General features: G+C 41.9%; 2 protein-coding genes across 4 annotated transcripts; both read left to right on the top strand.

Annotated features, from left to right (window-relative positions):
• The first annotated feature begins 293 nt into the window (after window positions 1-293).
• On the top strand, window positions 294-22588 carry doc2d (double C2-like domains, delta). Of its 3 annotated transcripts, none has more exons than XM_037257565.1 (11): window positions 294-574; window positions 3629-4016; window positions 4371-4450; window positions 4791-4865; window positions 8113-8222; window positions 11970-12096; window positions 12174-12230; window positions 12680-12804; window positions 16598-16679; window positions 17044-17140; window positions 18378-19926. In XM_037257565.1, exons 2-11 carry the CDS (start codon window positions 3647-3649, stop codon window positions 18383-18385), a joined length of 1131 nt encoding a protein of 376 aa, XP_037113460.1. In that variant the 5' UTR covers window positions 294-574; window positions 3629-3646; the 3' UTR covers window positions 18386-19926. The 3 variants fall into 3 exon arrangements, with proteins under 3 accessions (XP_037113460.1, XP_037113451.1, XP_037113444.1); XM_037257556.1 differs by having other exon boundaries at window positions 18372-19926; XM_037257549.1 differs by lacking the exon at window positions 18378-19926 and adding an exon at window positions 19954-22588 and having other exon boundaries at window positions 295-574.
• Window positions 22589-23193: 605 nt separating this feature from the next.
• On the top strand, window positions 23194-25438 carry tmem134 (transmembrane protein 134). Its single transcript, XM_037259826.1, has 8 exons — window positions 23194-23401; window positions 23705-23958; window positions 24021-24088; window positions 24368-24454; window positions 24538-24614; window positions 24700-24744; window positions 24993-25046; window positions 25149-25438. Exons 2-8 carry the CDS (start codon window positions 23749-23751, stop codon window positions 25229-25231), a joined length of 624 nt encoding a protein of 207 aa, XP_037115721.1. The 5' UTR covers window positions 23194-23401; window positions 23705-23748; the 3' UTR covers window positions 25232-25438.

The following is a 25438-nucleotide window of genomic DNA, read 5'->3' as shown; positions in this document are numbered from 1 at the left end:
GACGCTTACTGCTACACACGCGCACGCACACACGATTTATTGTGTTCAAGTCAGTCAACGCGTTGAATTTAATTTCCGTTCCTTCAGCGAGTGAATTCTCATTTCATCCTTTGCCTTTATGTGTGTTGTGGACCTGTCCATCCACAATCAATATATTCGTCTGTATTTTTATTACCACCGTGCGCGCACAATCCATACCTTTGGTTGTTGGTCTATTTGTCACCACGCCCCCCCCCCCCCCCCTCTGTCTCTCTCCCCCTTTCTCTCTCTTTCTCTCCCTCTCTCCCTTTCTCTCCCTCTCTCACCTGCTGCGCTGCGAAAGTGAGTGTCCAATGTATGACATGCACAGTCTGCATTCGACTGATGAGGATTTTAAGTGGATACGTCACAAACAAGGAATAGAGGAGAGGGAGGGACGGAGCAGAAGAGGAGAGTAAGCCATGTACGGAGAGCCAGTGAGAGAGGGGGCTATATTGACTCAAAGCTGGTCTTCATGCTCCTTAGTGTGTGTGAGAGAGAGGCAGACGTGAGAGCAATTAAGATGGAGTGCTGGCATAGATGAAGACTGCCCTGGGTATGTATTTGGTGGCTGTCTGTGTCCGTGCATGTGCCTCTGCGTATGTCTGATGCTCCGAGCGGATGAGTTTGTGGGCACACCAAGCTTCCAAGTGCTTATTGATGTCATTGCAAGCAGTGATGTGGGGCTGCCGTTACATAAACGCAAGATGAAATCACTGGGGTAATGATATTGGATCATGGGCTCTTCATATTGCTGGAGGATTTAAAATTGTGGGATTTCAATTTGGTGACTTCCATGTGTGTTTGAATTAGTTTGGGTAGTCTGCTGTTTAAAATGCCACTTTACAACTAAGTTGTGGCTTTTGTGGAGCGCTATGACAAAGAGGCTTTGCAACAATCCGTTGAAAATGTTTGGATTAACAACAGTGATTGTTTGCCCACACTGGGGAAAAACAGTCCTTTGAATTTGATGAATTTGAACATTGGTCACGCATGGGTGAAATGTATTGTTTTGATTTTGAGCCAAAAAGAGGGGCAATTGTGTCAGTGAACCAAATTTTAACCAAGTGAACCTTAAGCATCACCCCCACCAAATTTTCCTCTTAAAAAAAGATGGCTTAGAGAGAGGATGGAAGCACAATTTTAATGAGTCGGAGAAAAATTCCTTCCATTTTAAAGACTAAGGCAAGCAATACAGAAAGCCAAACTGACTCATTCGACAAAGTTGGTTGATGAATATTATTGCTGCAAATCATTTGCAAGTGAAATCAGTCAATGGTTTTCATAAACGTCGAACAAAACGGAATAATTGTACCCACTGGGATGTGTTGCGTTATTTTTCTGGCCTATGGACTGTCACAGAGATTTCTGAATATTGGAGCCTCGGTGACAATTTACGGGCTAAGCTAAACACAATACTTGAGATCTCAACATGGGCAAAAAATAGTGTCTCTTTCAGTGTTGATGAATTTATGAAATGGTTTTTTTAGCACTGATGATAAATTCTACACTAGATTCAATTTATTACCATCCTCCATCCATTCAAGTGCACGCAGTGAGTTGTTGCTCTATTTAGGACAGAAATTTAATCTTGTAAAGCTTGACAAGTATGCAAAATTGGTAAATGACAGAGGCATGCAATTTATAGATGCAGGAAAGTGTGCTGATTTAAAAAAATATGGCTTCCACTTTGGGCATTTTGGGATGATTAATATAGAAACCTCTTCTTCCACATAGCAGATGTCATTCAGGAAAGTTACTCGGTCTTTTTACATCCCTGCATAGTGAAGAGATCATGAGCTGCTTACAGAGATAGCAGAACTCTGTGAAACAGTGGAGGGCAATTCATTTTGCAAAGCGGCCACATGAGAAACTGGAATGTCTACGCTTTAAGAAAATTTAGAAAAAATATTGTATTGATTCCAGAAGGATGCTATAGCCCAGTCAAAATCCCCAGTTTAGCCACTCCAGAATTCATTTGATATTCTAGAATATATTTATATATTATTTTCTCAACCCCCCCCTATAAATCATTCAAACCGTCCTTTAGCCCCAGGAAAGAAAAAATCCTGGAGCCGTGCTTGCTTGGCTCAATGAATTTCTACTTTTGATATTGTCTGTCGTTAAAAGTATGAAATACACATTTAGGACAAAATTATCGGTGGTCATTAAAATTCTATCTTTACACTTTGAAAATTATAACGTGAATTTCATGGTCAAGACTCTAATCAGGACTCCCAAATATCCAGATAAACATGAAGTATAATTTTATTGACAGTGAAGTATAATGATACAGTGATGACTTTCTATACACTCAATACAGACAGTACTATGAAACCATTGATTTGTGGACAGTATTATCAGGTCAAATTTTCTTGGTCCCTTTCCATCTGTGTAAAATAAAATCATTGCTAATATTAGCTTTTATTGTTGATAGAGGGGTAAGAAAAGTTGCTCAATATATTGAAAACATTGCTAAACTGGTAATACTGCAGACACAAATGACAGCTTTTATTCTCCACTTGGCTAGCGTCCTCAGGTGTACCTAGAATAAAAGCATAACTTTCAAAATAAAAGTAACATGTTTGACTTTGGCTTCATGGTCATTGTGAGGGCCCATCCGAGACTTTAAAGAGTCAGAATGTGGCTGTGCCGGCTACAGGCACACCTCCTTGAAAGAATGCCAGGAAATGTCTCATTATCTATTGACCTATTCATTGAGACTCATAGATCACTTTTCGATCATTATCAGGACTGTGACCCTCATTTGCTTTTATTGACTCATTACCCTGTTGAATCAGGTACTGTGCTCATGACCAGAAACGTGCATACTTGCCATATCAGTGATTTCATGTTACAAAAAAGATATTAAATGGAATAAAACTTTTCACAATCGGCAAACGGTTTGTATCATCATCATGGGAGTATTAACCACCCATGTCGTGTTTACACGTCGGAGTTCATCACTTAAGTAGGAGCAGAACCGAAACAGTAATCTCAAAATGTTTAGTAAAGGGATGAAAGCATGAAGGAAAAAGATGCTCAAATTGCTCAGAGGGAACTAGGAAAATGATGACCTGATAGTAAATGGAGTTTGTTCTCAGTTATTATGCTTCATTTAGAGGTAAATCATGTTAATGACTCAGTTAGACTCTGAGCGGTATTATGTAAATATTGCTGGGGAGAGGCGCAGGAGTGCAGGGGAGAAAAATCTCGGGGGGTGATGTGACATCACATGTTCAGACTTTACAGTGTTACATTGGAATATTCATCCAAAGCACAGACTCGGTGCACCGACATAAAGTGTGAGTCACACTTTATGAAGTGGCAAACGTTGTGGCAACTTGGCAAGTTCTATTTTGGCATTTGAGAGCTCGGATTCGCATGGACAGATGAAAAGTGAAACATATTTCTCTCTTTTTCTCCCCGTTGTCAGTGTGGAAGATGTGATGTGAATTCAAATGCAACGGGTGCTGTCCTACAAAGTCAGTTCCTATGAAAAGTTGGACACTCAGGAGGAAGACTTGTGTGTTGTTTTGTTTGTCTCCTCGAGGGCCGAGCCGCCGGTTGCTGTCTCCTCAACTTGTCTTCTTTTCCTTCTTTATCCCAGTCCCGTTCAGCAGCCCACATGAGCGTCTCCAAACCACCGCCGCCCCCTTCCGCCTCCCACCTGACCATCCCACCTTCCTCTACTTCCACGACCTCTTCATCGGCCTCCTCCCCGTCGGCCCTGCCCCCTCCCTCGCCCGTCAAGATTTCTATGCAGGAGCACTTTGCCATCAACGTGTGCCCGGGTCCCATCCTCCCTATCCCACAGATCTCAGACTTCTTCCCGCGTTTCCACGACTATCCCTGCACGCCGCCACCCCCGCGGGAGAAGAAGATCCTTAAGGAGGAGACTTTCAACGGTGAGATGGGCGGAGGCTTCAAAGATGGCGAGAGGCGGGGGGACAACGATGGAGACAGGGAGGAAGTCGCTGACTCCGATGATGACGACAGTAAGTTCCTTTAGAGTTTATGTCTGTGTTTGTTCATTTATATGGAAATCAAAAAGCATTGTAGCAGAAAAAGAACAGAGCCAGCGCTAAAACTTGAAAATGGAGAGTCATCTTTTTCCATTCAAGGCCAGTTTTTCCTCCGGAGAAAACAACATGCGCTCACAGTGTAATTTGGAGAAAGGTGCGCGCCCATGTCACTATAGATCCCTGCAGTGCAAAGTCGCTCCAGTCGCTGGAATTTCAAGCTGCAAGACGGTTCAATTCTTATTTAGCAACTTCATATTTTTGTGACTCACAGCTTTTGAGTGCGACTGAGTCCCGTCAGTAATTGGTGTCATCTGTGTTGTTTTCTAGCCTATTTGGGGACGTTGGAGTTCACCCTTCTCTTTGATCAGGAGAATAACTGTCTCCATTGCACCATTCACAAGGCAAAGGTAAGCGCAACTTTGATATCTTCTAGACATCCTCCCTGAAATGTATCACGCTCCATAGACACATTTATTTGGACCAAGGACACCAGCCTTACATACTGTAAACTGTCGCATGAGTAAGAATTATGTAAATCCTTTTGAAAGAGTCCCTGGAGGACACCACAATTGAGTCGAGGGGAGTCAGAAACAGTGGCACGGAATAGAAAGGCCCGGTAGCACTATTGTGATGTTTGCTGTCTTTTTCTGACCCTGTTGTTCGTGCGAAATGTTCAAGGGCGTGACGTCACATCCGACACTTCAGTACAGTTGTGTGTGTGTGTTTTGTGTGTGTGTGTGTTCACAGGGACTGAAAGCCATGGATTCCAATGGGCTGGCTGATCCCTATGTCAAGCTTCATCTTCTTCCTGGGGCTAGCAAGGTCTCTACTCCAACACCACCTCAGTGGCTATCAATACAATATACCACATAACATGCGGTTACACCTTACGCAAACAAAAACCAAAAATACACTCGTACGTTGACTTTTACAAATCTGGGCCATCTTTTTTGAGAAAAGGCTTTTCCCAAAGTGTCACAGAGCAGCGGGCTTATTTAGTGCGTCGTGTCGAGCCGCCGAGCAGGGAGCTTCGCGGTGGGCTCTTTCTTATTGCGCCTTGTTCAATACGCCGCTTTATCGAGCCCAAACACGTTCTGCTCGGCTGCGCTGCTCTTGTTTTGTCTCCGGCTCAAGCTGGTGGGAAGATAAGGCATGCCACAACTTGCAGCCCCATGCTTTTGGCAACCTGTTGTTGGCCATTTTAGCGCAAGGTGGTTATGAAGTGAGGCTGTGATAAGAGAGAGAGGGCATGCTGAGCCACGATAGGTCCAATGAGGCAGCTTTGGTGAGATCAAGATGCCAACCATCGCGCGGTCTGGGGCGTCTTTTTGTCCCGCAGCCCTCTCCTGTGTCTGCTCCCGCATTGTTCTTAGTCTCGCCGCTCGCTTTCCACCGTTATCGTCGTCTCTGTCTCACCATATCGCTGTGACCTTCTTTGACCTTGAAATATCAACTCAGAGAGGCGGGAAGGGAGAGGGAGGAAAGGAGGGGGGGTAAGAGAAGAGATGCGGAGTGAGGGGGGGGACATAAAGGGAGGGCAGCAGCAGGTGGTTGTCATGGAAACAGAGAGGATTGTTACACGGCTCACGTCAACAGGCGAGTGTTGATGGGAGTAAAGCGGCGGGTAGGCGGGACGCAGGGAATGCGTCAATGAGGAGGTAAGTACCCGTGGCCCGTCATTAGTTTAATATCCACCAGACGGGGGCCACGTCACTTGACAAGTGGGAGCGCACACACGCTGAAGTGAGTATGACGGACGCGCTCGCCTACTCATGCCTGCGTTCAGTCGATGCATGTGAAGGAGGGACTTTAGCGGGAACGAAGGCGCACATGTTCCACCTCACAGTTTACTTCGCTCTCGTCATTCCGCATATGTTGTTTAAAGTTAACGCAGCATCTGCTCAAGAATGACTCGTGTCGGCTGTGGAGGATTTAGTCAAAGTCAGAGATTTCATTTTAAATGGACAACCCATGTTTGAAAATAGTTGATGAACATGTGGAAAAAGTTCTGAACTAAAGTATGTAGTACTGAATTCTGGAGATACAGCGGGGTTTTTTTGGTGTTCCAGATTTTTTGGATGATCAGTGGGAGTTCCCCCTCCGCCGCTATACAAAACAAATTATGATGGTTGTGACAAAAGTTTTTAATGGCTTGTGTTAGGTTATGCTCATTAGAATAATAAATATTGATACATTATCAATGGTTATCAGAGTAAAACAAAGAAAATACAGTTCCGCTACAGACTGAGAAGAACAAGGTTGACAATACCTTTTTTCAACTCCAACCCACTCGTTTGCATTTGGAAATCGTATTGACAATGTGTCAAAACCAAGTCAACCCTTGTTTAATCACATCTCTAGGAAAGAGTAACTGAAGGAGAAAAGTGCAACAAGTAGACAATGGATGCATGCGGACAGATGGAGGGAACTGACTGAAAATAAATGCGAACGGGCAGATGGAGGATGAAGATAAAACATTTAGATACAAAGTTTTAAAAGACGGCTGATGACGAAGGCACAGACACAAGGGAAACTGAAATCGTGGTGGTGTGGACTGAAACAATCAATCATAGTCAGTAAAACAAAACGTGACTCATATAATAAACATGTTTTTGTTTTCAACAAACTAAGGTGAATAATGATGGGGTCCCTATTTTGTGGATGTGGGGACAAAAAGAGACAAAGAAGGGGAGAGGAAGGAGCTGTGGGTCTCGAGGCTCTCGCAACAGACTCACTGAGAAGACGATATAGCATGAAAGATGGGGTGTTTATCTTCGGAGCTGCAGACATGAGCAGGAGTAAGTGATGGAAGAGCATTCTGGCTTTTTGTAGCAGCTGCAGAAAGTGGTCATAGGGCAAGCAATTCTGGGACATGAGTATTACCCTGCACAACACCTCTAATGAAATATGAGACACCATTGTCCAGACTCAAATACTTACCATTTACCAAGTGTTGTTTCAACAACACAGGGCAGCAACTTGGGCTTCAGCCTTGATAGGTTATCGGCACAATTTTCCTTTTTCGGAGAATATTACCAGGTTTAGAACTAGTGTCGACACGATACCACAGTTTGGACTTCCCTACATACAATACCTGTATTAAAGGTATTAAAGTACCTTAATACCAAGACTGAAACAATAAAAAAACATTAGTAAAACCATTGGAATAATCTTTCTTAATCCATCCATCCAATCTATCCATCGTCTTCCACTTATCTGGGGTCCGATTGCTGGGTACAGCAGCAAGTCCTCACTTCCGTCTCCCCAGCCCCTCCTAAAAAAACGATTGTATTTTATTTTATTTTTCCTTTTTTTTTAATTTTATTATGGCAAGGCACTAGTACAAAGTACTAGTACAGACCTAGTACACTTTAAATGTCATAATATTTTGCGTACTGCCAACATTTCCATGCACACATAAATTTGGCGTATTGAACTGTTATGTCACGTCACATGTCATGCAAAATGACAGCAAGAATATCTTGTCCAAGATGCTTGGGTCAAAGGATTTACACTTATTTTTGGAATTGAAATCTGTCAACTATAAAGTGAAGACAGGCATAGTTGATTAGGGTCAAACATAAACTGAAGGTGAAGGAAAAAGTTTTTTCTGTGATATTGACATGAACTCTCCAGTCAAATCCTCAGCAGGATGAAAACATCCCTAAGGCAACTGTAGGAAATGAGGCAGCAAGCGAGGAGATGGGCGCAACATTAGGAGGCTGCATGCAATTCACTTCCCGGAAAGCTTTAAATTTTCATTCTGATTGTGTTGCGCACTTTAAACGTCTCCTGCATTTGGAACTGCCGTTGAGGCTCTGCCTCATTACATTGCGAGGAAGACAGATGGACAGGTGAAGAGAGGGAGGCCTCGTGGCCTCTCACGCTCGCTCAACAGATGTCCGAAATCTCCTCAGGGGCCGAGATAAATGATTCCCTCGCGGTCATTTTTTTTTTCAATCCTTTGTCCTTTTTTTTCTCTGATCTGATGAATTTGCCATCCCAGCCCTTTGCACATTTCTCTCATCCCCTTCACACGAATGCTGCTCAGATGTTTTTCCCTCTACAGGCCAACAAACTTCGCACAAAAACTCTGAAGAACACACTAAACCCAGTTTGGAATGAGACACTGGTGTATCACGGAATCACAGCGGCTGACATGACCACCAAAACGCTCAGGTAGGATCTCAGCTTCATATGTCACTATCTTGCAATTCGTGGTGTTCCCCAGGCGGACAACTGACCATTTTCATGCAAAGGTGGGGGGAGGGGGGGGGGGGGGAGATTCCCTGCAAACTGCATGCAGCTCAGTGCGCGTTCTTCTGGGCTTTTCCAAGTAATTTATTATTCCAGCCAATTGCCACACTTGCTGCTTCTCCTCAGGTGTCAGCTGTGCTGAGATTGTCTCCAAATGGAGCGTCTGAGGTCAAACGTTGCCAACTTGACCCAAAAACTCAAATACACTTTTGCTGTCCCGTAAGATGATTCAGAGACTGGCAGGGAGCGTATACGCTGCGTGCAATGAGTGTCACAGTGGATTCGTAATCGTGTTGGGTGACTTTGTTTATCCTGAGGAAACACTAGCATGCACACACACGCACGCGCGCTCAGTGCGTTCATCTCCCTTGAACACAAATGCAGCCAGGCAAGTGCGTCCGTGTGTGTGTGTGTGTGTGTCCTCCTTTGTGTATGTCAAGGGCAACTGGTGGAAGGAGTGCACGTTCATACATATGTCTCCTCCTCTGGATATAGACAAAACACACCCTGCCAAACAAAGCTCATCTCCCACAGACAAAACCACAATTTATACGTCTTCCTCAATTGCACCACCACACATATACACACACGCACACACACACACGCACCAGCAGAGATCCCTCAAACTAGAGAAAACCCATCTGACCTCTATCCAAGGACACAGACACAAACAGCATGGCGAGCCAAAGAGAGGAGGAGGCGGAGCATGTCCGAGAGTCAGGGGTGGTTCCAGAGAAGAACAAAGTGAGCAGGGTGGGGTGGGATACAGTGTGACTGATGGTAAGTGGCAGATACGGGCTGGAAGAAGAAACTTAGGATGCTTAGACGAAGGAAGATGACAGGGTCGGTGGAGAGAATCTGACTCAGAGATCATTGTGGGATTGATGTATTGGAAGTCTTAGTGAACAAACAAAAGAATGGGGACAGTAGGAAGCTGAGCGCAAATGAAAAGCTCACATCCAAAATGAGATGAGAACTTGAACGAATCAAAATCTCTGGTTGTGTTTGTATGCCAGCGCCACACCTCAGCCAATAAATGGAGTTTGTTCTCATTATTTCACGCAGAGCAAAGCAGTGTTAGGGAACGGCAAAAACAGAGGGGCATCCCCAGAGAGATGTTGACTCACTGGCTCGTGCCCTGCCGCATTCTACTTGGCTGCTCTCTGCTGCGTGTGCGACAAGGGGGACGCTGTGCTGTTTGATCCGCACGCTACATGAGCCAAACACTCTCTAGGGATGGTGCTGCCGGTGTAGACCCTCCAGGTATTAATTAGTCGAGCTGGGTAAAATTGCAAAAAGACCAAACTCAATTCAGTGATGGATTTTATTAGTAACTTAATCACATCAGGACCCTCAAAAGCAAAGTTGTCTATCATGTGTTCTGTCAACCATGTTGACCTTTTTTCCCTTCATAGAGACGATCTATGAAAAATGGCCTTTTTATAGTCTTGGATACAAATAGTTGGGTCTCTGGAGTACCTGCCCACCTAGGTGTGAAATTAAACTAGCATCCATCTACTCATCCATCCGTCCATCTGTCCATCCGTCCATCTATCCAAACCCAATATTTGGATGCTATGGCAAAATGCATTCAACTGTCCATTAAATAGAAGATGAGTTTCCACATCCATCTGCTTTAAATAGTCCACTACAGTAGTACATTTGGTACAAAATTGAAAGTTGGCAGAGCAGTCCTGCCAGTTTTTAAGGATGATCCAGCAGAATAACCTAATTAATGTCCTCAGTGAAGACTTCACGGTTGGACTCTTAAAAGCTTTAATCCTTGAATTGATGCACGAAGGCTGCCCGAAGTGCTCCGATCTTGATTGAAAAAACAGACATGGTGACAAAGATGGACTAAATCTGCCCCTGATTAGCAGCCGTCTGTCTAAAACTTTGACATGTTTGTTTATTTCTCATAAAAGTTCGGTCAATTCAGATGTCGGTTTTTTTTTTCTTCATACTAGTGAATGTATTGTTCTGCTTTGACATCTATATATGAAGTACAGTAGCTTTTTTTAAAAATAATATTTTTTGAAGACTTGATTCAATATCATGTCCAAATACTATTCAATCTGTATCAGTCACTGCGGTCTGCCTCTCCACTGAGGCATCTCTAAAATGGTTAAGACAGCCGTGACAGTGATAATGTGCCGTTGAAAAAATTCCCCTCACAGCAATTTTTGTGCAGCTCATTGGGCAAAAAAAAAATGGTTGTGAACTGCATACCGCAGGTGAAGGAATTACGGGTGTCCTTTTTGGATTTGATTGCTAAAATGGCCATCAGGCTGGCAGTTAACAGGGGAGAGATGTAACGGTGCTTTCATGCCTGTGTGTGTGCCTGTGTCTCTTTCCTCGGTTTCTTCTATCTTTCGATCTCCCCGTCAAACTTTCTAATAGACTCGCACTGTCCTCTGCCATGGAAAGATAAAGGCAAATGTAATACTTAATTTTGTATTGGATGCAGTCCAAGGTTGAATTTGGCTGCTGGATGCTTCAGGTGAGACATTCAGTCAGGCGCAAATTGGGTCTTGAAGGAAAATATTCTAATCAGAAGTTAAAGAAAGAACTCTGTTTTGTTGTTATTGTTGTTTTAAGATCCAGACTTGACCTTTATTGGCAGGATTGGGAGCTTTTGATTCCTCTGCTTTTTGAGGATGTCGCGATGGGACTTTTATGATAGGCTGTTTCCAAAACAAAATAGCAAAAGGGGAAGGAATTCCCATCTCGAGTTTAAAAGTAAACTATCAGCCTTTATATATTTCTGATTTATGAGGAAACTACAATTTTTTTTCTTGTTCTTTTCACAGAAGCAGATACAATAGGATTCCACTAATGTTTCCTTGTAGGTCTAATTCTTCTTCACCGTTTGTACGCTTTTCAAGAGCAGATCGGCAAAGAAATCATTTAAATTTAAATTTTACAAAAATGAATTACAACTTTGCATTCATTGCTGGTTGTCTATATTGATGGCATAAAATCATATCCCTTCACGAGCATCTGTTGAGCTTTTAGAGGAAATGTGGGGGAGAAGGTGCAAGGATTTTCATGTCGGCGCTTTTCCGGGAACTGGTGTGACATTTCACCACAACCTTTATCTGATCTCCAACCCATACGACACATCCAGTATGCGATGGAGCTTATGCATATAAATCACTAGACAGCCGTGGTCATGAGTTAGGGAGCTACACTGCTGAACATCCAAGGGGACTGGAAGAGTTGAAGAGAAAGGTGTTTATATGTGTGTTTTTTCTTGAGTACAAGAGAGCGCATATCTGAAAGAATATAAAAGAGTCGCTTCCATTAGCATGAAAAGGAGTTCTTGGTGAATAAAATCCTAGACGAAGAAGCTAGACGGAATTTACAGCTCATAACAAATGACATCGCACATTAGCTTGATATTCGCCTGAGTTTGCTACAGTATCTCATCTTTTTTTTTTGTCACACCATTGTAAAAAGTTGGTAAGGGTACCAAAATCTCTTGAATAAATCAGAGCCCGGTCATACTTAATCATCACACAACATTGACTGGCTAACGGAACAGAAAGGATAACAAATGTGCCTTTTCGTGCCAATTGTGTGTCATTGTGCCTTGACTCATCGTGCTAATCGAATCCCCAATTTTGTCTTTTGCACTAACGCATCTTGTCTCGTGTTGGTGTCATGCAGGCTGTGCGTATGCGACATGGACAGACTGGGACGAAATGAATTCATCGGCGAGGTGAGAGTGGCTCTGAAGAAGCTCAGAGAGGGTGACAACAAACGTTACAATATGGGCTTGGAGAGAATTGCACAGGTACGGTTGCGATGACTTGTCCTGTACATTTTATGATCTCTCTGACATCACCGCATATCCACGTTCTTTGGTTCTAGAACAAAGAATCCAACAATCAAGCAGTGGAGCAGGGAGCGCTGGTGGCAGAGGAGGAGGTACCAGCTTTATCTTTTGATCAACAATAATTTTCTCTCTCATTTTGCATCTACAAGACTTTCTTATCTTTCACGCCGCAATATCGAACAGAAAAAAAAGCATTCCAAGGAGACATCGGGCACGTTGCAGGGAGTACTGAATTGCTGACATTTGTCAGTTCGGTGTGGTTCTCCACTGGTTGTTATCGAAACCCTTCTTGTGATTTTAGAGACGCGTGTTAATAGCGTTTGGCCTCAAGGGGTAATGGAGTAGTGTCATGTTCCTAAGCCCAGACAAAGCTTTTAACTACAGTGTAGACTTTCACACAGCAAATGCTTCAGGCTTAAAAAGGAAACTGTAATTCTAATCTTCTCTGGGTTCATTCCGGAGTACGACTACTTTTTCCTAGCAGTGTTGACCTCGGTGCGTGTGTATGTTTTTGTAAAAAGTGTTTGTTCTCTGTGGGCAGCGGGGGCGCATCCTGGTGTCGTTGTGCTATAACACGGAGAAGGGCTGCCTGCTGGTTGGGATCATACGCTGTGCCCATCTGGCCGCCATGGACTCCAATGGCTACTCTGACCCCTTTGTCAAAATGTGAGTCACATCTTTTATGAATCAACCTTACTTCCTCTCTTTGTTTGTAGACGCTATGCAAACTGATTTTGGAGGAAATGTTCCTGTTGCAGCATTTGCAGAACATTGCACCGTGTCCACATTTGAGTTCGCCATTGATCGGTTCTCATCACACCGTATCAAGAGTAACAAAAGTGTTGCATGCATAAAAATAATCCACACTTAAAAATGTCTCTAGTTAGCAAAAACCTTTTAAGAATTTACTCTAACTACAGCTGAGTTTATTTTTGTCTATTCATTCTATTTATGATTTGTTACAAACTCAAATTTAGACTTTTGCTTTTGTCATAAATCTACTTTAACATAAAGAAAAATATGTAATTTATAATAATCAGAGCCTTTTTTGATACTTGTTTTGTTCAATTCTTATTTTTAATTCCTAATTTCTGCCTATTTCCTTTTTTTCCCTAAATTCTGACTTAAATTCAAGTCCTATTTTTTCCTTTTCTTCCACTTTGTCAGACTTGTACTTTTGTTTTCATTCTTGAGGTGACTTTTTCCCCCTAGTCAACTTTTTTTTTTGTATACGACACTTTGACTCTGACAGGCAATGACATCCTGTTTTGTCCACTTTGATAGAAGCGAATAGTTATTTTCTGCAAAATCGGACATCAAATGGACAAAGGAGACGCTTTTGCAGACGTTCTCAGGGCAGACATTGTGGATATGATTTCACACTGTGTGCATAGAAGGGAAAAAAAACTTCAGCTTTCTCTCACTGAACTTGAAGTGTTGACCATTGCCGCAGCACATAAGGCTGTAAATATCCTGGATTGCGCCTGAGTCACTGAAGGAGCACACAATGAAGGGTTTTCAAGAAGCATTACTTGGTCAAAGGCAGTTAATGGAAGAGAGCTGAAGTGTTTTTATTTTCTTTTTTTCATCTGCAAAATGCTGGATGACGTCATTGGCTAAAAGCTCCACAAGTGGGAAAGATGTGCTTCACAACCACGCACTTTCTCTGATACGCACATCTTTTCATTTGGCCCTGAGGCATTGATTTGTTACACTACTTCACATTCTAGTACGTCATCCTGCCCATTTGCACTACATGCAGAATTGTGCACAGAAATTGTATCTCATGCTTCTCTTTCCTTTTCATTTCAAACTTTTTATCATTCTCTTTATTCACTCTTGTACCCACGATCGTCAACCTTCTTTACCTCACTTGCTCTTTTAAATCATGTTTTTGTGTTTCGTGTGTGTGTGTGTGTGTGACACATTTCACCCTAAACACCAGAGACCAAGCCCATGACCCTGCTGCTTGAAACATCTGCAAATCTCATGCTACTTGGAGTGCATGTGTGTTTGTCATTTTCGTGGGGTTTGAAATGGAGTAATTTAATAGGGAAATAGCAACTATTGGATACCTGCTGCTGCTGCAGTTTATTAAACTGGCTTGTAATCAAAATCATTTAATGGTCTGCGCTAAAAGAATTTTTATCAGGATATAAAATATTATCAAACAGATTAGTTTTGTCAGTGTATATCCGTACATTTATTGAATTAACTTTTTTATTTTACATTAGAGACCTAAAATTAAATTAAATTGCAGTTTACAACTGTATGAGGACTCGAGCACAGTGCAGCGCCATCTATCCAAAATCTTATTTTTTAATGGTTTAACATGTCACTTCACCTTTTTCCTCACGTTGCTGTGTTTGCCTTTCCCTGAAGATCCGTATTAGAAAACATCGCATGGTACTAGACAAGTATGAATAATAGCTGTGAGTCACAGTTAAGCTTTTCTTTCGGTGGAGTGTATTCAGTGTAAAGACCATTGAACATGTTTTTAAAAAGTGAGAGACTAATCCGTCCTATCTCTGTGGACCAGTGTCCTGTGTTCTGAAATATTTTGAATGCAAGCGTAGTTGTATTGGGGCCGTGTAGAATGGTTTTGGCTGAGGCATCGCTATTGTCAATATTGCATTTGTTTGTTTTGGAAAACTGGAAATTGGAATTCCCCCATCTGCGCTGCATTGGAGACCATGCAAAATGAGATTTGGCACAGGTTGGAGTAAGACCTCCCCGGAGCCTCATCCCCAAGCTTCTGTTTACCGGCTCAATTGCTACTGCTCTTTGGCTGCCTTCCTCAAATTACTTTTCAAATGATCTTTATTGTACACAAACTTTGTCGTTTGAGAGGATTGTTTAGTTGTGTTGAAGAAACTTATGGCATACTGTGCTCCCTTCCAATTGCTTATTTGATGACTCTGCCTCTTGCTCATCAAACAGAAAGATTGAAAAGGAAATTGTTTCTGATACCTGCTTTCCTTTTCATTGCTGACACAAGCGTATGGTGAATCACATTTTTCCATCACCTTGTTGTCTCTCCATTTTCGCATCTTTTGCTCTGGTTCCGGTGCCGCTGCGACAGTCCATGCCTTGCCGTTAGCTGTCTGTCACCTGTGGGGTGGATGGGAGAGGTTGCGCAAGGAGTGAGATCTTGCACCACCTGAAAGTCTTAACTCAGAATTCACACAGATGACTCCCACCGCCCTCTGGCAACCTGTCTGGTACCGCTTTACTGGAGCGTATCTCCTCCTCCAACCTTGGCATGATTAGGATCTTGCTGTGGTCTTCTGTCACTTGTGTTTCTTTGTCCAAAGGACTTCTAGGTCACAATTATCTTTGGAAGAATTATGATAAACGTGATGTCTCCATTTAGTTCCATTCAGCAAGGTTTATTGTCAAATAAAGGCAAGAGATAAAAAGTGGACGGGATTAACGACGTCCATTCCAGAAAAGTGCGGCTACAATATATTTGGAGAGCTCTGATATTCAAATGGACCATTTCGTTCCACAGAAATTGTTTGATTCCGTCGTGAAAGTTCACCTGATTGAAGTTTGAGATGTAAGGGTGAAGGTCAGTCATCTTGCTCCTTTCTGCATACTAGAAATATGAAAAGAAAGTACATGCCTGGCCTTTTCCAAAATTGACAGGAGCGATCCACCAACACCAGCTAATTAAAATCACCCTCTGTGGACAGGTGATAAAAAAAAGTGCCCTGTAACTAAAAGGGTAATTATTTCAATTGCCTTGGTTTGTATTTGGATTAGGGCGGCACGGTGCGGCACTGGTTAGCACGTCCGCCTTACAGTTAGGATTCCATCTCCTGATTCTGGCTCTGGCCCTCCCTGTGTGGAGTTTGCATGTTCTCCCCGTGCCTGCGTGGGTTTTCTCTCTTTTTTCTTCCCACATTCCAAAGACATATTTGTGTATTTGGATTATATTTCTTCATAGTGGCATACTTAGCTATCTATCAGATCATTTTGCCTAATACGTTTTAGGTCAGCAATGAAATATTGCAAAATGTCTTGGCTCCAGAATCTTTTTTTTTTTTTTTTTTTTAACGTTTTCTAATTTTAAGTCTGTTCTATTCGGTTCAGGCTTGAGTGTGCTGTCGTAATGATGTTTATAATGGCACATGGTGGTATTGTCAAGGTCACAGCAGCTACCAATTGTTGTTTTTTTTCCCCAGGTAGATAACATAGATGATTCACGCATAGATAAATTGTGGAGCAGCATCTATTGAGGCAGAAGCAAATATGCAGAATGTAGCCCCCATTCATCTGTGGTTGAGGTGCCCTTAATCAAGGTGTCTTAGTAGACCACTGTGTTTTTATCTTCACTAATTGATGAAGGCTAATAAATGATAACATTTGACGTCTGCATGCAGTGCCACAAATTTGTGTTACTTTAATACTGATGAGTGATGTAAAGGTTTGACAGTCTTTCTTCTTGTCCTCTAAGCATCTTACAGCCAGACATGGGGAAGAAATCCAAGTACAAGACGTCGGTGAAGAAAAAGACTCTCAACCCTGAATTCAATGAGGTACACGCTCAATGCATGAATTGGAACAGTGAGGCCATTCGCCTTATTTTGCTGTAAATCAAAAACATTTGGGTCCAAATGATGAATATATAGAGATCAACATTCCGACTTATGTTTGCTGGTAAATGGATCTAGATTGAGTACACATCTTAGACTAAAAACATCATTTGTTGCAAAATACACACACACACACACACACACATACTTTTAGATGAGACGTATTATTGGAACTGATACACTTAGAATACATTGAAGTGAAAAACACTTAACATTTAGTTGACTTGAGTCTTTTCTTTAGCAGGTAAAAGTCACGCTGTCAACTGATGTAATTGATGTAGTGTGTTTGTGTCTTCATTGTGCACAGGAATTTTCCTATGAGGTGACTCTGGACTTGCTGGCTAAGAAAACCCTTGAGATCTCAGTGTGGGACTACGACTTGGGAATGAGCAATGACTTCATAGGTAAACTGGAATGATATTGCGATGAATGAAAGAAAGCTAGCTTGAACTGGACTAGTTAGAACCAAAATGTTGGTATCTCTTACTGATCTTGAGTTATACCATTCTGTTGCAGATATCCATAATTAAAACAGAAGCGTTGAAGTTTGTTTAGCTTCATTTTAATGCCAATGGATTAAGAATGGCATTTGATTTAAATGGATATGCCAGTTAAGGCATATGAGCAAATGCTTTTGGCAATGTAGTCTATGTTGATGATAAGGAGACAAGAGATGAGAGAATGTAGCAAATTTCAAAAAATATCAAAACCAGGCCGAGCGTGGGTGGGGGGAGCGAGCAAGCATTAAAGTAAGATGCATAAAAAGTGCTGCGAGATGAGACTTAATTATGATGCATGGGGAGTCTGATCGAGCTTGCAAAATAGAGATTGAACATATCAAGGAAATGAGAGGCTTAAGAAATAGTTTTTTATTTTGCCAGCTCTGCAGTGTTCATGCTTTCATGCTTGTGGAATCACTCCCACTAAACAGCTTTGCAGCAGCCTGGTGTGCACATGCAAAAGATAAAACACATGGGGGGGATTCAGGAGTGATTGGAAGGATGAAGAGTGGTACAAAGAAAAAGATTAGTGAGTTCGAGGTGTTCAGATCAGAGCTTTTTGACATGTTCGGTGTGTGCACTGGTTGGTGGGAAGGACTCACTGTTGAGATAACCCAGTGAGTTATTAGCCCCGCTGGGACAAATGATCGTCAGACTAACTCAATTGTTTTTAAAATTGAGATACTAGTGTGTGTTTTGTTTTGTTTTGCTTTGCTTTGCTTTGCTTTGCTTTGCTTTGCTTTGCTTTGCTTTGCTTTGCTTTGCTTTGCTTTGCTTTGCTTTGATCTGTTGCTATTGACAGTGATGATTTTTTTTGTTTACGCTTGTTTGATAATTAAGGTATTTTTGCATTGTGCCTTCATTAAAATTAAGGATTTTTTGCTTCAACATTTCACTTTTTAAAGTGGTTAATCATGGTTTTTACTCTAAGGAGTGTTTAACATGTTAGTTAGTACATTGACCATACAGTTTAGTAAGGCACTATCATTGCAAGAGCTCGATCTACATACAAAAATGTTTGATGCTCTACCAAATGAGCTACCCAGACTCATGTGGAGTTTTTGCTCATGCAACAAATTTTACTTAGAAAAACCTGCAGATGTGTCTAGAAACATGACTGAATGTGTCATGTCAGACACAGGTGTTTGAGATGTTTGAAGCTGCTGCAGAAAACCATCATCACCACCACCATCATCGTCATCATCATCATGGTCCCCATCATCATCATCATCATCATCATGAATCTCATCAAGAATGGTGAGCTCTAAAGATGACAGTTTCACCTCCCAAAATAGTTACATCTTCAACAATGTGTTAATAATTAACTTGTCTAAGAGTGGCAAGTGCTGCAGTAAGCGTACCTGACATGTTTCCATCTTTGAAAAGTTACAGGCACCAAAAAACATGGACTCGATCTTGCCTTTACAGTTAGTACAGCTTTTCTTCTGGGAACACTTTCTTCAAGATATTGGGAGTGTGTCCATCCATTAAAAGAACAGTTGTGAGGTTAGAGGACCTGCCCTAAATCTCTGGTCTTCTTCATCCCAAAACTGTTTGATGTGTTGAACTTAAAACTCACTCCAAAGTTCATTCATATCAAATTCATCCAATTGTCTCCTTTGCGACCTTGCTTTGTGTCCGGGGACAAGAGAGATTCCATATACTCTGTTCGTACCAGCATAGAATAGTCCAAAATGTCAAAGGGGTCTATCCAATCGTGCCTCCATTTTTGTACCACTCGCCTAGTTCAAGGGTGAGGCGCAGTCTATCACTGTTTCGCAATAGTATCTCGACTTTCAAGACAATAGAATTGAGTTACAATCTCCAAACCTCAGAACTGTGAGGCCAATGTGCTAACCACTAGAATACCGTGCTGCCTGTAATCCAATCAATGAGTGATTAACGACTCAATTAAGAGAGCTCTGTTTTGCAGACACCAGTAAAGTGTCATATAAATCCGATGCGTTATTACTTGGCGCCCTTGAAGCTTTTGCAGTCGGAGCCGAGGGAGTAAACATTTTTAGCACGGGAGGTTTTCGTGAGGGGCAAAGTCATGTGAGCGGGCTGCACAGCTGCTCCTTTCCTACCTGGGTGTCAAACTGAACTTCATCATCGCTCAGTTCCTCCTCCTCAGCAGTTCCTCTCCCTCACCATCGAGCGACGGCCGGGTTGTCCCGAGCGACCCTCGGGCTCAGGGAACATCTGTCGACCTCCATTTGGAGTTGGTGGGAGTGTTTGGGTGCCATGATTCTATAAAACCTCCCTTAACAGGTTCAGACGTTGCCGCGCCGATGTGAGCGGAAAGGAACATAGAAAGTGAATGCCGAAAATGAAGATCATTTCCAATACTCCCAGCAGCGTCGTTTCAGGCAGAGTTCATTTCCGAGCCGCACATCAACAAACCGTGGTGGCTTGCGGCTGTCATTTTGTACACCGTTAAAAGGCAGCGCCGCCATAATACTATTTTATGACATTTCATGCTCCTTTAACTGTGCAATGGCAACCAGGGGAAAGGCCGTATCATAACACCCTGTGTCGAAAATGACCGTGCTTCTCTTGCAGTCTGTTGCTCCATCACCTGGCTCATTTCCTGCATATTTGTCACCTCCCACCCATCATGCTCAGTAGCGTCACCTACTCTCCTAATTCCCGAGCCAACCATTTTTCATCCAACTCGCGTTCTTACTTTGTGGTGTGTTTTCGCCCTGTGATTCCAGGTGGCGTGGAGCTAGGCATCAACGCAAGCGGACAGAGACTCAGACACTGGTTCGAGTGTCTCAAAAACAAAGGAAAAAAAGTGGAGTACTGGCATACGCTCACACAGCAAGGAGCCCCGAGCAGCGACAAAACGGACTAAATCACACCAGACACACAGTAAACACACATGCACCCCCCCCTGAAAGATCAAAGAAAAGAACAAAAACTGCAATAATAATAATAATAATAATGTCATCGTGATGAAGATGAAATCCGTCATTTAATGCCGACAGCTCCGATTCTTTGTAAATGATCTTCATTATGACATCAGTGATGTTAAAAAAAGTGTGTTTATTTTTTTATGGTGAACCAAATTGCCCTCATAAATGTAACAAAAGGGATACACACAACGTTGTCATTTAGACCTTGTGCAAGTCGCTCTAATGTCCTTGTTCAAATGTACAACTAATGAAGAGATGATTAGAATTCACTCCATGAACGAGGCCAGCAACTGTGCGAGGCGATGTGACTCTTTGGGCCGGATTTACTAAGATCCCAAATAAGAGGCGCTAAATTGTCTGTGTGCGCACTTGTGCACTCTCTCTAACAGATAGCGGCATGTTTTTAGCAACAGGTGTTTTTTTTTATGGAAGGTTTTGAGCATTTGAGGTACTGCAGATAGTTTTCACCTTTGCGTGTTTGCTTGCTCCTGCCTTCAGAGGTACTTATTCAAAATCAGCCATCGCAATTCGTCTCAGGTTTATTAAATCACATTGAGCTTGCCTAAGACATCGATTGCATATACTTTTACCAAAATGAAATGTATTTTGTGCATTTGGTGAACGCAGTCCGAGGTGCTCCCTGTTAGCTTCCACATCTGTTTGCGTGACTAGTCAAGTTTGTGCCTTTTTCGCACAAGAAACTCTTTAGTAAATCAGGCCCACAGTGTCAATACACCATCGCTATGCTGGCTTGTATAGTAACGCAGTCTCATTACTTTAAAAGCACAAAAAGATCCATTCGGTGGATTTGTTCCTTTAACATGTCAAGTGTTTTGAACTTTCATTGTCTTTGTGACTGTAATCTATGTGTATGTGTGAAGCAGGCAGTGAGAATTTGAGTGCCTGGATTTTCTGTCTTTGCAGCATCTCTTTTAACATGGTGCCCTGTTCCAAATATCACAACTGAACTTCAAGAAGCACAGTCTGTGGCTCAATGTGAGTGTGTGTGTGTATGAGACAACAGAATAAGGGGGACACAAGGATAGGAATGAAGCAGCGCAGCAGACAGCAACCCTCTGCTGCCTCTAGTGATTGTTTTCATTCCTGCATGGAAAGCACAACTGACAAGCTGTCAATCACGTGTCATCTCATCGGTTCACAATCATAGAAGTATTTTTGAGACGGCTGCACAATCCAATGAGATCCAATACAAGAACTGCATTAAAAGATGTCCCTCACAAAGCTTTTGAGGGAAAGGTGGTTGTAATATTTTGCGACATTTTGATTCAGCTCATGTCTTGGTTCTCTTTTGATTGCGTGCCTAATGAAGTGTCCAGTGAGTGTTTATGCCTCAATGCATTCACTTTGCTGCATACTCATCGACGTGCAAAAAGATTGATGTTTGAGAGGTGAGCTTCTCATTGTTACTCCAAGTGTATAATATCAATCAATAAATGATGCAAGTTTTATTTCCTGCAGGCCAATATCATGCAGTAATTCATCCATTCGCGGTGCTGTCACTTGATTTATGGGAATGACATTGCTTTCAACTCCTCTAATACATCCTAATAGAGTGTGTCACTTGGAGACTCACGACATAAGGACTTAATGACCATTTCTGTGATCAGTTCTTTTTATAATACGAATGAATATCAGGTTTATTTTCATACACTAAGTGGCAAAGATGACCCGAAATCGGTCTGTGGAAAACGTGAAAGCTGGTTGTAAACAAAAGTATCCCCTGCTGAGTCTTGGCTTGTTGACAACATGTGTGTGTCATTTATCAACAGCCCTTAACCGGGCTCTGGTCAACTAACGCACGCCCAGAGACCTGAGGGATGTTCAGTCCAATCGATTCATCGAGTCCTTCTACAACCTTGTGAAAGAGTATTCTGAATGGGGAAAAAGGACACAGGTTTAAAAAAAAAAAAAGCTATGAACATGACTATGAAAACAGCTAAGTCTTTGGATGGCTTTGACAAAAAAAGCTTGAGCTAACATGTTGGCTCCTCCTTTTCTTTCTCTATGCATCAAAAGCTCCCAGTGTGATGAGATAATCAAACCAAAATGAAATGATTGTGATAGATTCTTTGTCAGCGGCTCTGCCCCTCTTGCATGCTTTGCTCACATTTGATCTGCAATGTAGCTGCATGCTTAGCAATAATCATCAGCTTGTATTCGTGGAGCGTGCTGATATGTTGACAGTTTGTGGCATCAGCGTGCTTTTTTTCTGTGCAGGATGTCATTCAGGATGTTTGTATGTGCTACTTTGTGTTTGACACTTGCCTTCCGAAACGCTCTGAGTGGTAAAAATGCAAAGAAAGGAAGAGGGCTGTGAGAAGTCTTGTTTATTCAGTTACGATCGCAGTGTGACTGGCACCATGTGGTCATGTTGTGTCACTACTTCTCAAAATAAACAAAAGTCGTTTCACCACGTTTGTTCTTCTTCACCTGTTATCGTACCTGCAGTTTCGTTCGGAGGGATTATTCACTAACGACATTGGAATCACATGAGTTGGTTCTAATAGTCAACTGGGAACAATTCTAGAGTTCTAAAATGGATAGATGGAGCAATTGCTGTATCAGATTTCCAGGTGAAGTCTGTTCTTCTTTTTTGAACAATTTGCAGGACAAATATAGTGCAATATTAGCATATTTCAGTAAGTCGCACTTTGTGCGAAAAAATGCACCAAACAGCTTAATTGATATGTAAAAAAAAATATATATAGTGTTACTTGATATGTTGCAAATATAGTGCAATATTAGCATATTTCAGTGACACGCACTTGTGGGGGAAAAAATGCACCAAACAGGTTAATTGATATGTTTTGATATATATTCTGCCACATATAGGCTTTTTATATTTTTCAAAACAATTTATGTAGTTTTGTTGTAGCTCTAAAAATAACTTTACGGTAGTCATAAATTCTCTGGTTGAACTTAAAAGAAGTAAAACTGTGGTCAACAACATGGGTAGTTCCATCGATAAATCGATCATCGATTGAGTGCGCTCCCGGACATCCACTGGGCGTAATCAGGCATGTGCAATCGATAGCCGGCTGCTGAGGGGGGAAAACAACTAAAAAGAGCGAGAGACTGGGAAGTTTTGGGAACGCGTTTGACGCTCTCAAAAAGCTAGCATCTCGCTACCGCTGATGTTACTAGAAATTGAGGAGATATGTAAGTCTTGTGTCAAACGTGTTGGAGTCCAGCTGAACTTCTGAGAAGGAAAAAGTGTTTGAAGATAGTAAGTTTTCCTCTTGGTCATCTGATCGTCTAGCGGAAACAAAGACTGAGATCAGAGCAGCTTAGCCTTCCTGTTTGCCCTAACACGCAAATTACTTGTTTTTTCCGCTCACAAGTAAAGATTTAACTGGTGTTAACTAGCTCACGCAGGAAATCAGGGTTAACTTATAATTACTTATCCTTGTATTAACATTTTAGTACAAAAATCCCATTTTAAAATTGCCTTTAAAAAATGCTGTCTCTATTTTTATACTCATGATTATGAGTTGCGATGACATCTGTTCTTATTTTCCCCCAACCACAGTGAACCTCAAACCACAAGCCATCAACGCGTAAGAGGCAATCACCATGGCAACACAGTTCACTATCGACGATGCCTTCGTGTTGGAGGTGGATGAAGAAGGAGACATGTCTGGCGTGGACGCTGACGGATGGGATGCTCGGGACAAGGACAGGGAAGCAGAGCTCACGTTCGGGCCTCTGACTTTCTCTAAATCTCAACCTCATCCCTCGCCCGTTTTGCTTGCCTCGGCCGAGCACAGTAACCTGAAGTATCAAGTAAGACTCACCTATTGCACAAATGTGTTTTTGTTGCTTTACCGTTTTCTGTTCTATTGTAGAATTTGGAAAATGAAGACCCGCTTACCAACAATGGCAATTCCTCTTTTAACAACTTCTTCAAAATCAGGTTGGCCCAAATCAGTTTCATGTCTATAATGAACCATTACAAACAAAACAAAAACTGCTAACTGATGTGAAATATTTAAAGACACATGGAGTGCCTGCCCACAAATTACGTGTAAATTTAAACAATCAATTCAGTCGTTTCTCTGGCCATTTCCAAAAATGCATGAGTATTGTGGAAATGTAAGGTTGCACTGTGTTTTTGTGGAAAAGTGAAGTTGAACTGCATTTTTTTTGTGAGTTTGTGTTTTGTACTGATACAGTTGAATGTTTTTTTGTACAGTGACCCCGCCACTTTGTCTTACTGCAGCTCTCAGTGGTCCTTCAGCACCTTGAGTTCTGTCACACAACTTTCAGCACATTGTTGCGGGTGAGATTGCATCACACACACACACACAAATATACACAGACAACTCAAGCTGGTCCCTCACTGTACATGAATTTGTTGAGCAGGTGGGTTTCTCATCCGCTGGTGAAGAAAAACAGAAGAGTTGTCCTTGCTTCCTTCCTTCTCCTGTTCACTGGAGTTGGTAAGTTTGATGCCCACATGGGCCCAAACAGTCCATTTCAATTTGAACTGGACCCTGGTAATTTGCATGTCCTCTTTTTTTGTAGCTCTTATTTTCACTGGCGTTGTCATACAGCTGAATCCAAATGCAGGTAAGAAACATAAACATCTGCTTAGAAGCAATAGTGTTTTTTATGTGAGAACATTTATAATATCAATATCAACAGGCAATAGAATATAGAAACTCTATTGTCTGTTCTAAAGGAGGGAGAAATTCCTCTTTGGCAAAACAGACACACACCAACACATTTTGTCCTTTACCTTTACAAAATCTAGGGCTGGAATCAAATGTAATTTATTCTGAATACAGGCCATAATACAGTATTCTGTTTTCTCACAGGTGTTTCAAGTGCCATCTTTTTTGTGCCTGGATTCATGCTCTTCATTCCTGGAGGTAATGAAATGTCAAGTCTCACTCAGAAGTTTTTTTGTTTTTTTTTTACATTCCGGACAGCTATATGAATTATAACGTTCCTATTCTATGAACTCTCTCCAGTGTATCATGTGATATACATCAGCTGTGCTGTCCGAGGAAGAAGAGGCTTCAAGTTGTTCTACCTGCCTTATTTTGAAAAATGAGGTTTCACCAAATATCACATGAACCACTTTTACTTTTGTTCTTTTGTCAATATATTGGCAAAGCACTGATGTATTGGGTAGTTATTCTTGTTGTGATAACCACTGACAGTTCTTGTCCTTGTTGGCTTTTTCCACTACACTACCTGTGTACTTTCTGTGCTATGTGACTACAGACTGTGAAAATAAAATAAAAACTTTTGTAAATTT

This window comes from Syngnathus acus, chromosome 1, assembly GCF_901709675.1.
Source record: "Syngnathus acus chromosome 1, fSynAcu1.2, whole genome shotgun sequence".
NCBI classification, from domain to species: domain Eukaryota; kingdom Metazoa; phylum Chordata; class Actinopteri; order Syngnathiformes; family Syngnathidae; genus Syngnathus; species Syngnathus acus.
This window is presented reverse-complemented; position numbering and strand designations above follow the sequence as displayed.

Excerpts from the sequence above, each read along its gene's own strand:
- doc2d (XM_037257549.1), top strand. The coding sequence starts at position 3,647 with ATGAGCGTCTCCAAACCACCGCCGCCCCCTTCCGCCTCCCACCTGACC. Across the intron at positions 12,097-12,173 it reads GCTTGGAGAGAATTGCACAG|AACAAAGAATCCAACAATCA; the intron begins GTACGGTTGCGA and ends CTTTGGTTCTAG. Across the intron at positions 17,141-19,953 it reads AATGAGCAATGACTTCATAG|GTGGCGTGGAGCTAGGCATC; the intron begins GTAAACTGGAAT and ends CTGTGATTCCAG.
- tmem134 (XM_037259826.1), top strand. The coding sequence starts at position 23,749 with ATGGCAACACAGTTCACTATCGACGATGCCTTCGTGTTGGAGGTGGAT. Across the intron at positions 23,959-24,020 it reads ACAGTAACCTGAAGTATCAA|AATTTGGAAAATGAAGACCC; the intron begins GTAAGACTCACC and ends GTTCTATTGTAG. Across the intron at positions 24,615-24,699 it reads TCTCCTGTTCACTGGAGTTG|CTCTTATTTTCACTGGCGTT; the intron begins GTAAGTTTGATG and ends CTTTTTTTGTAG.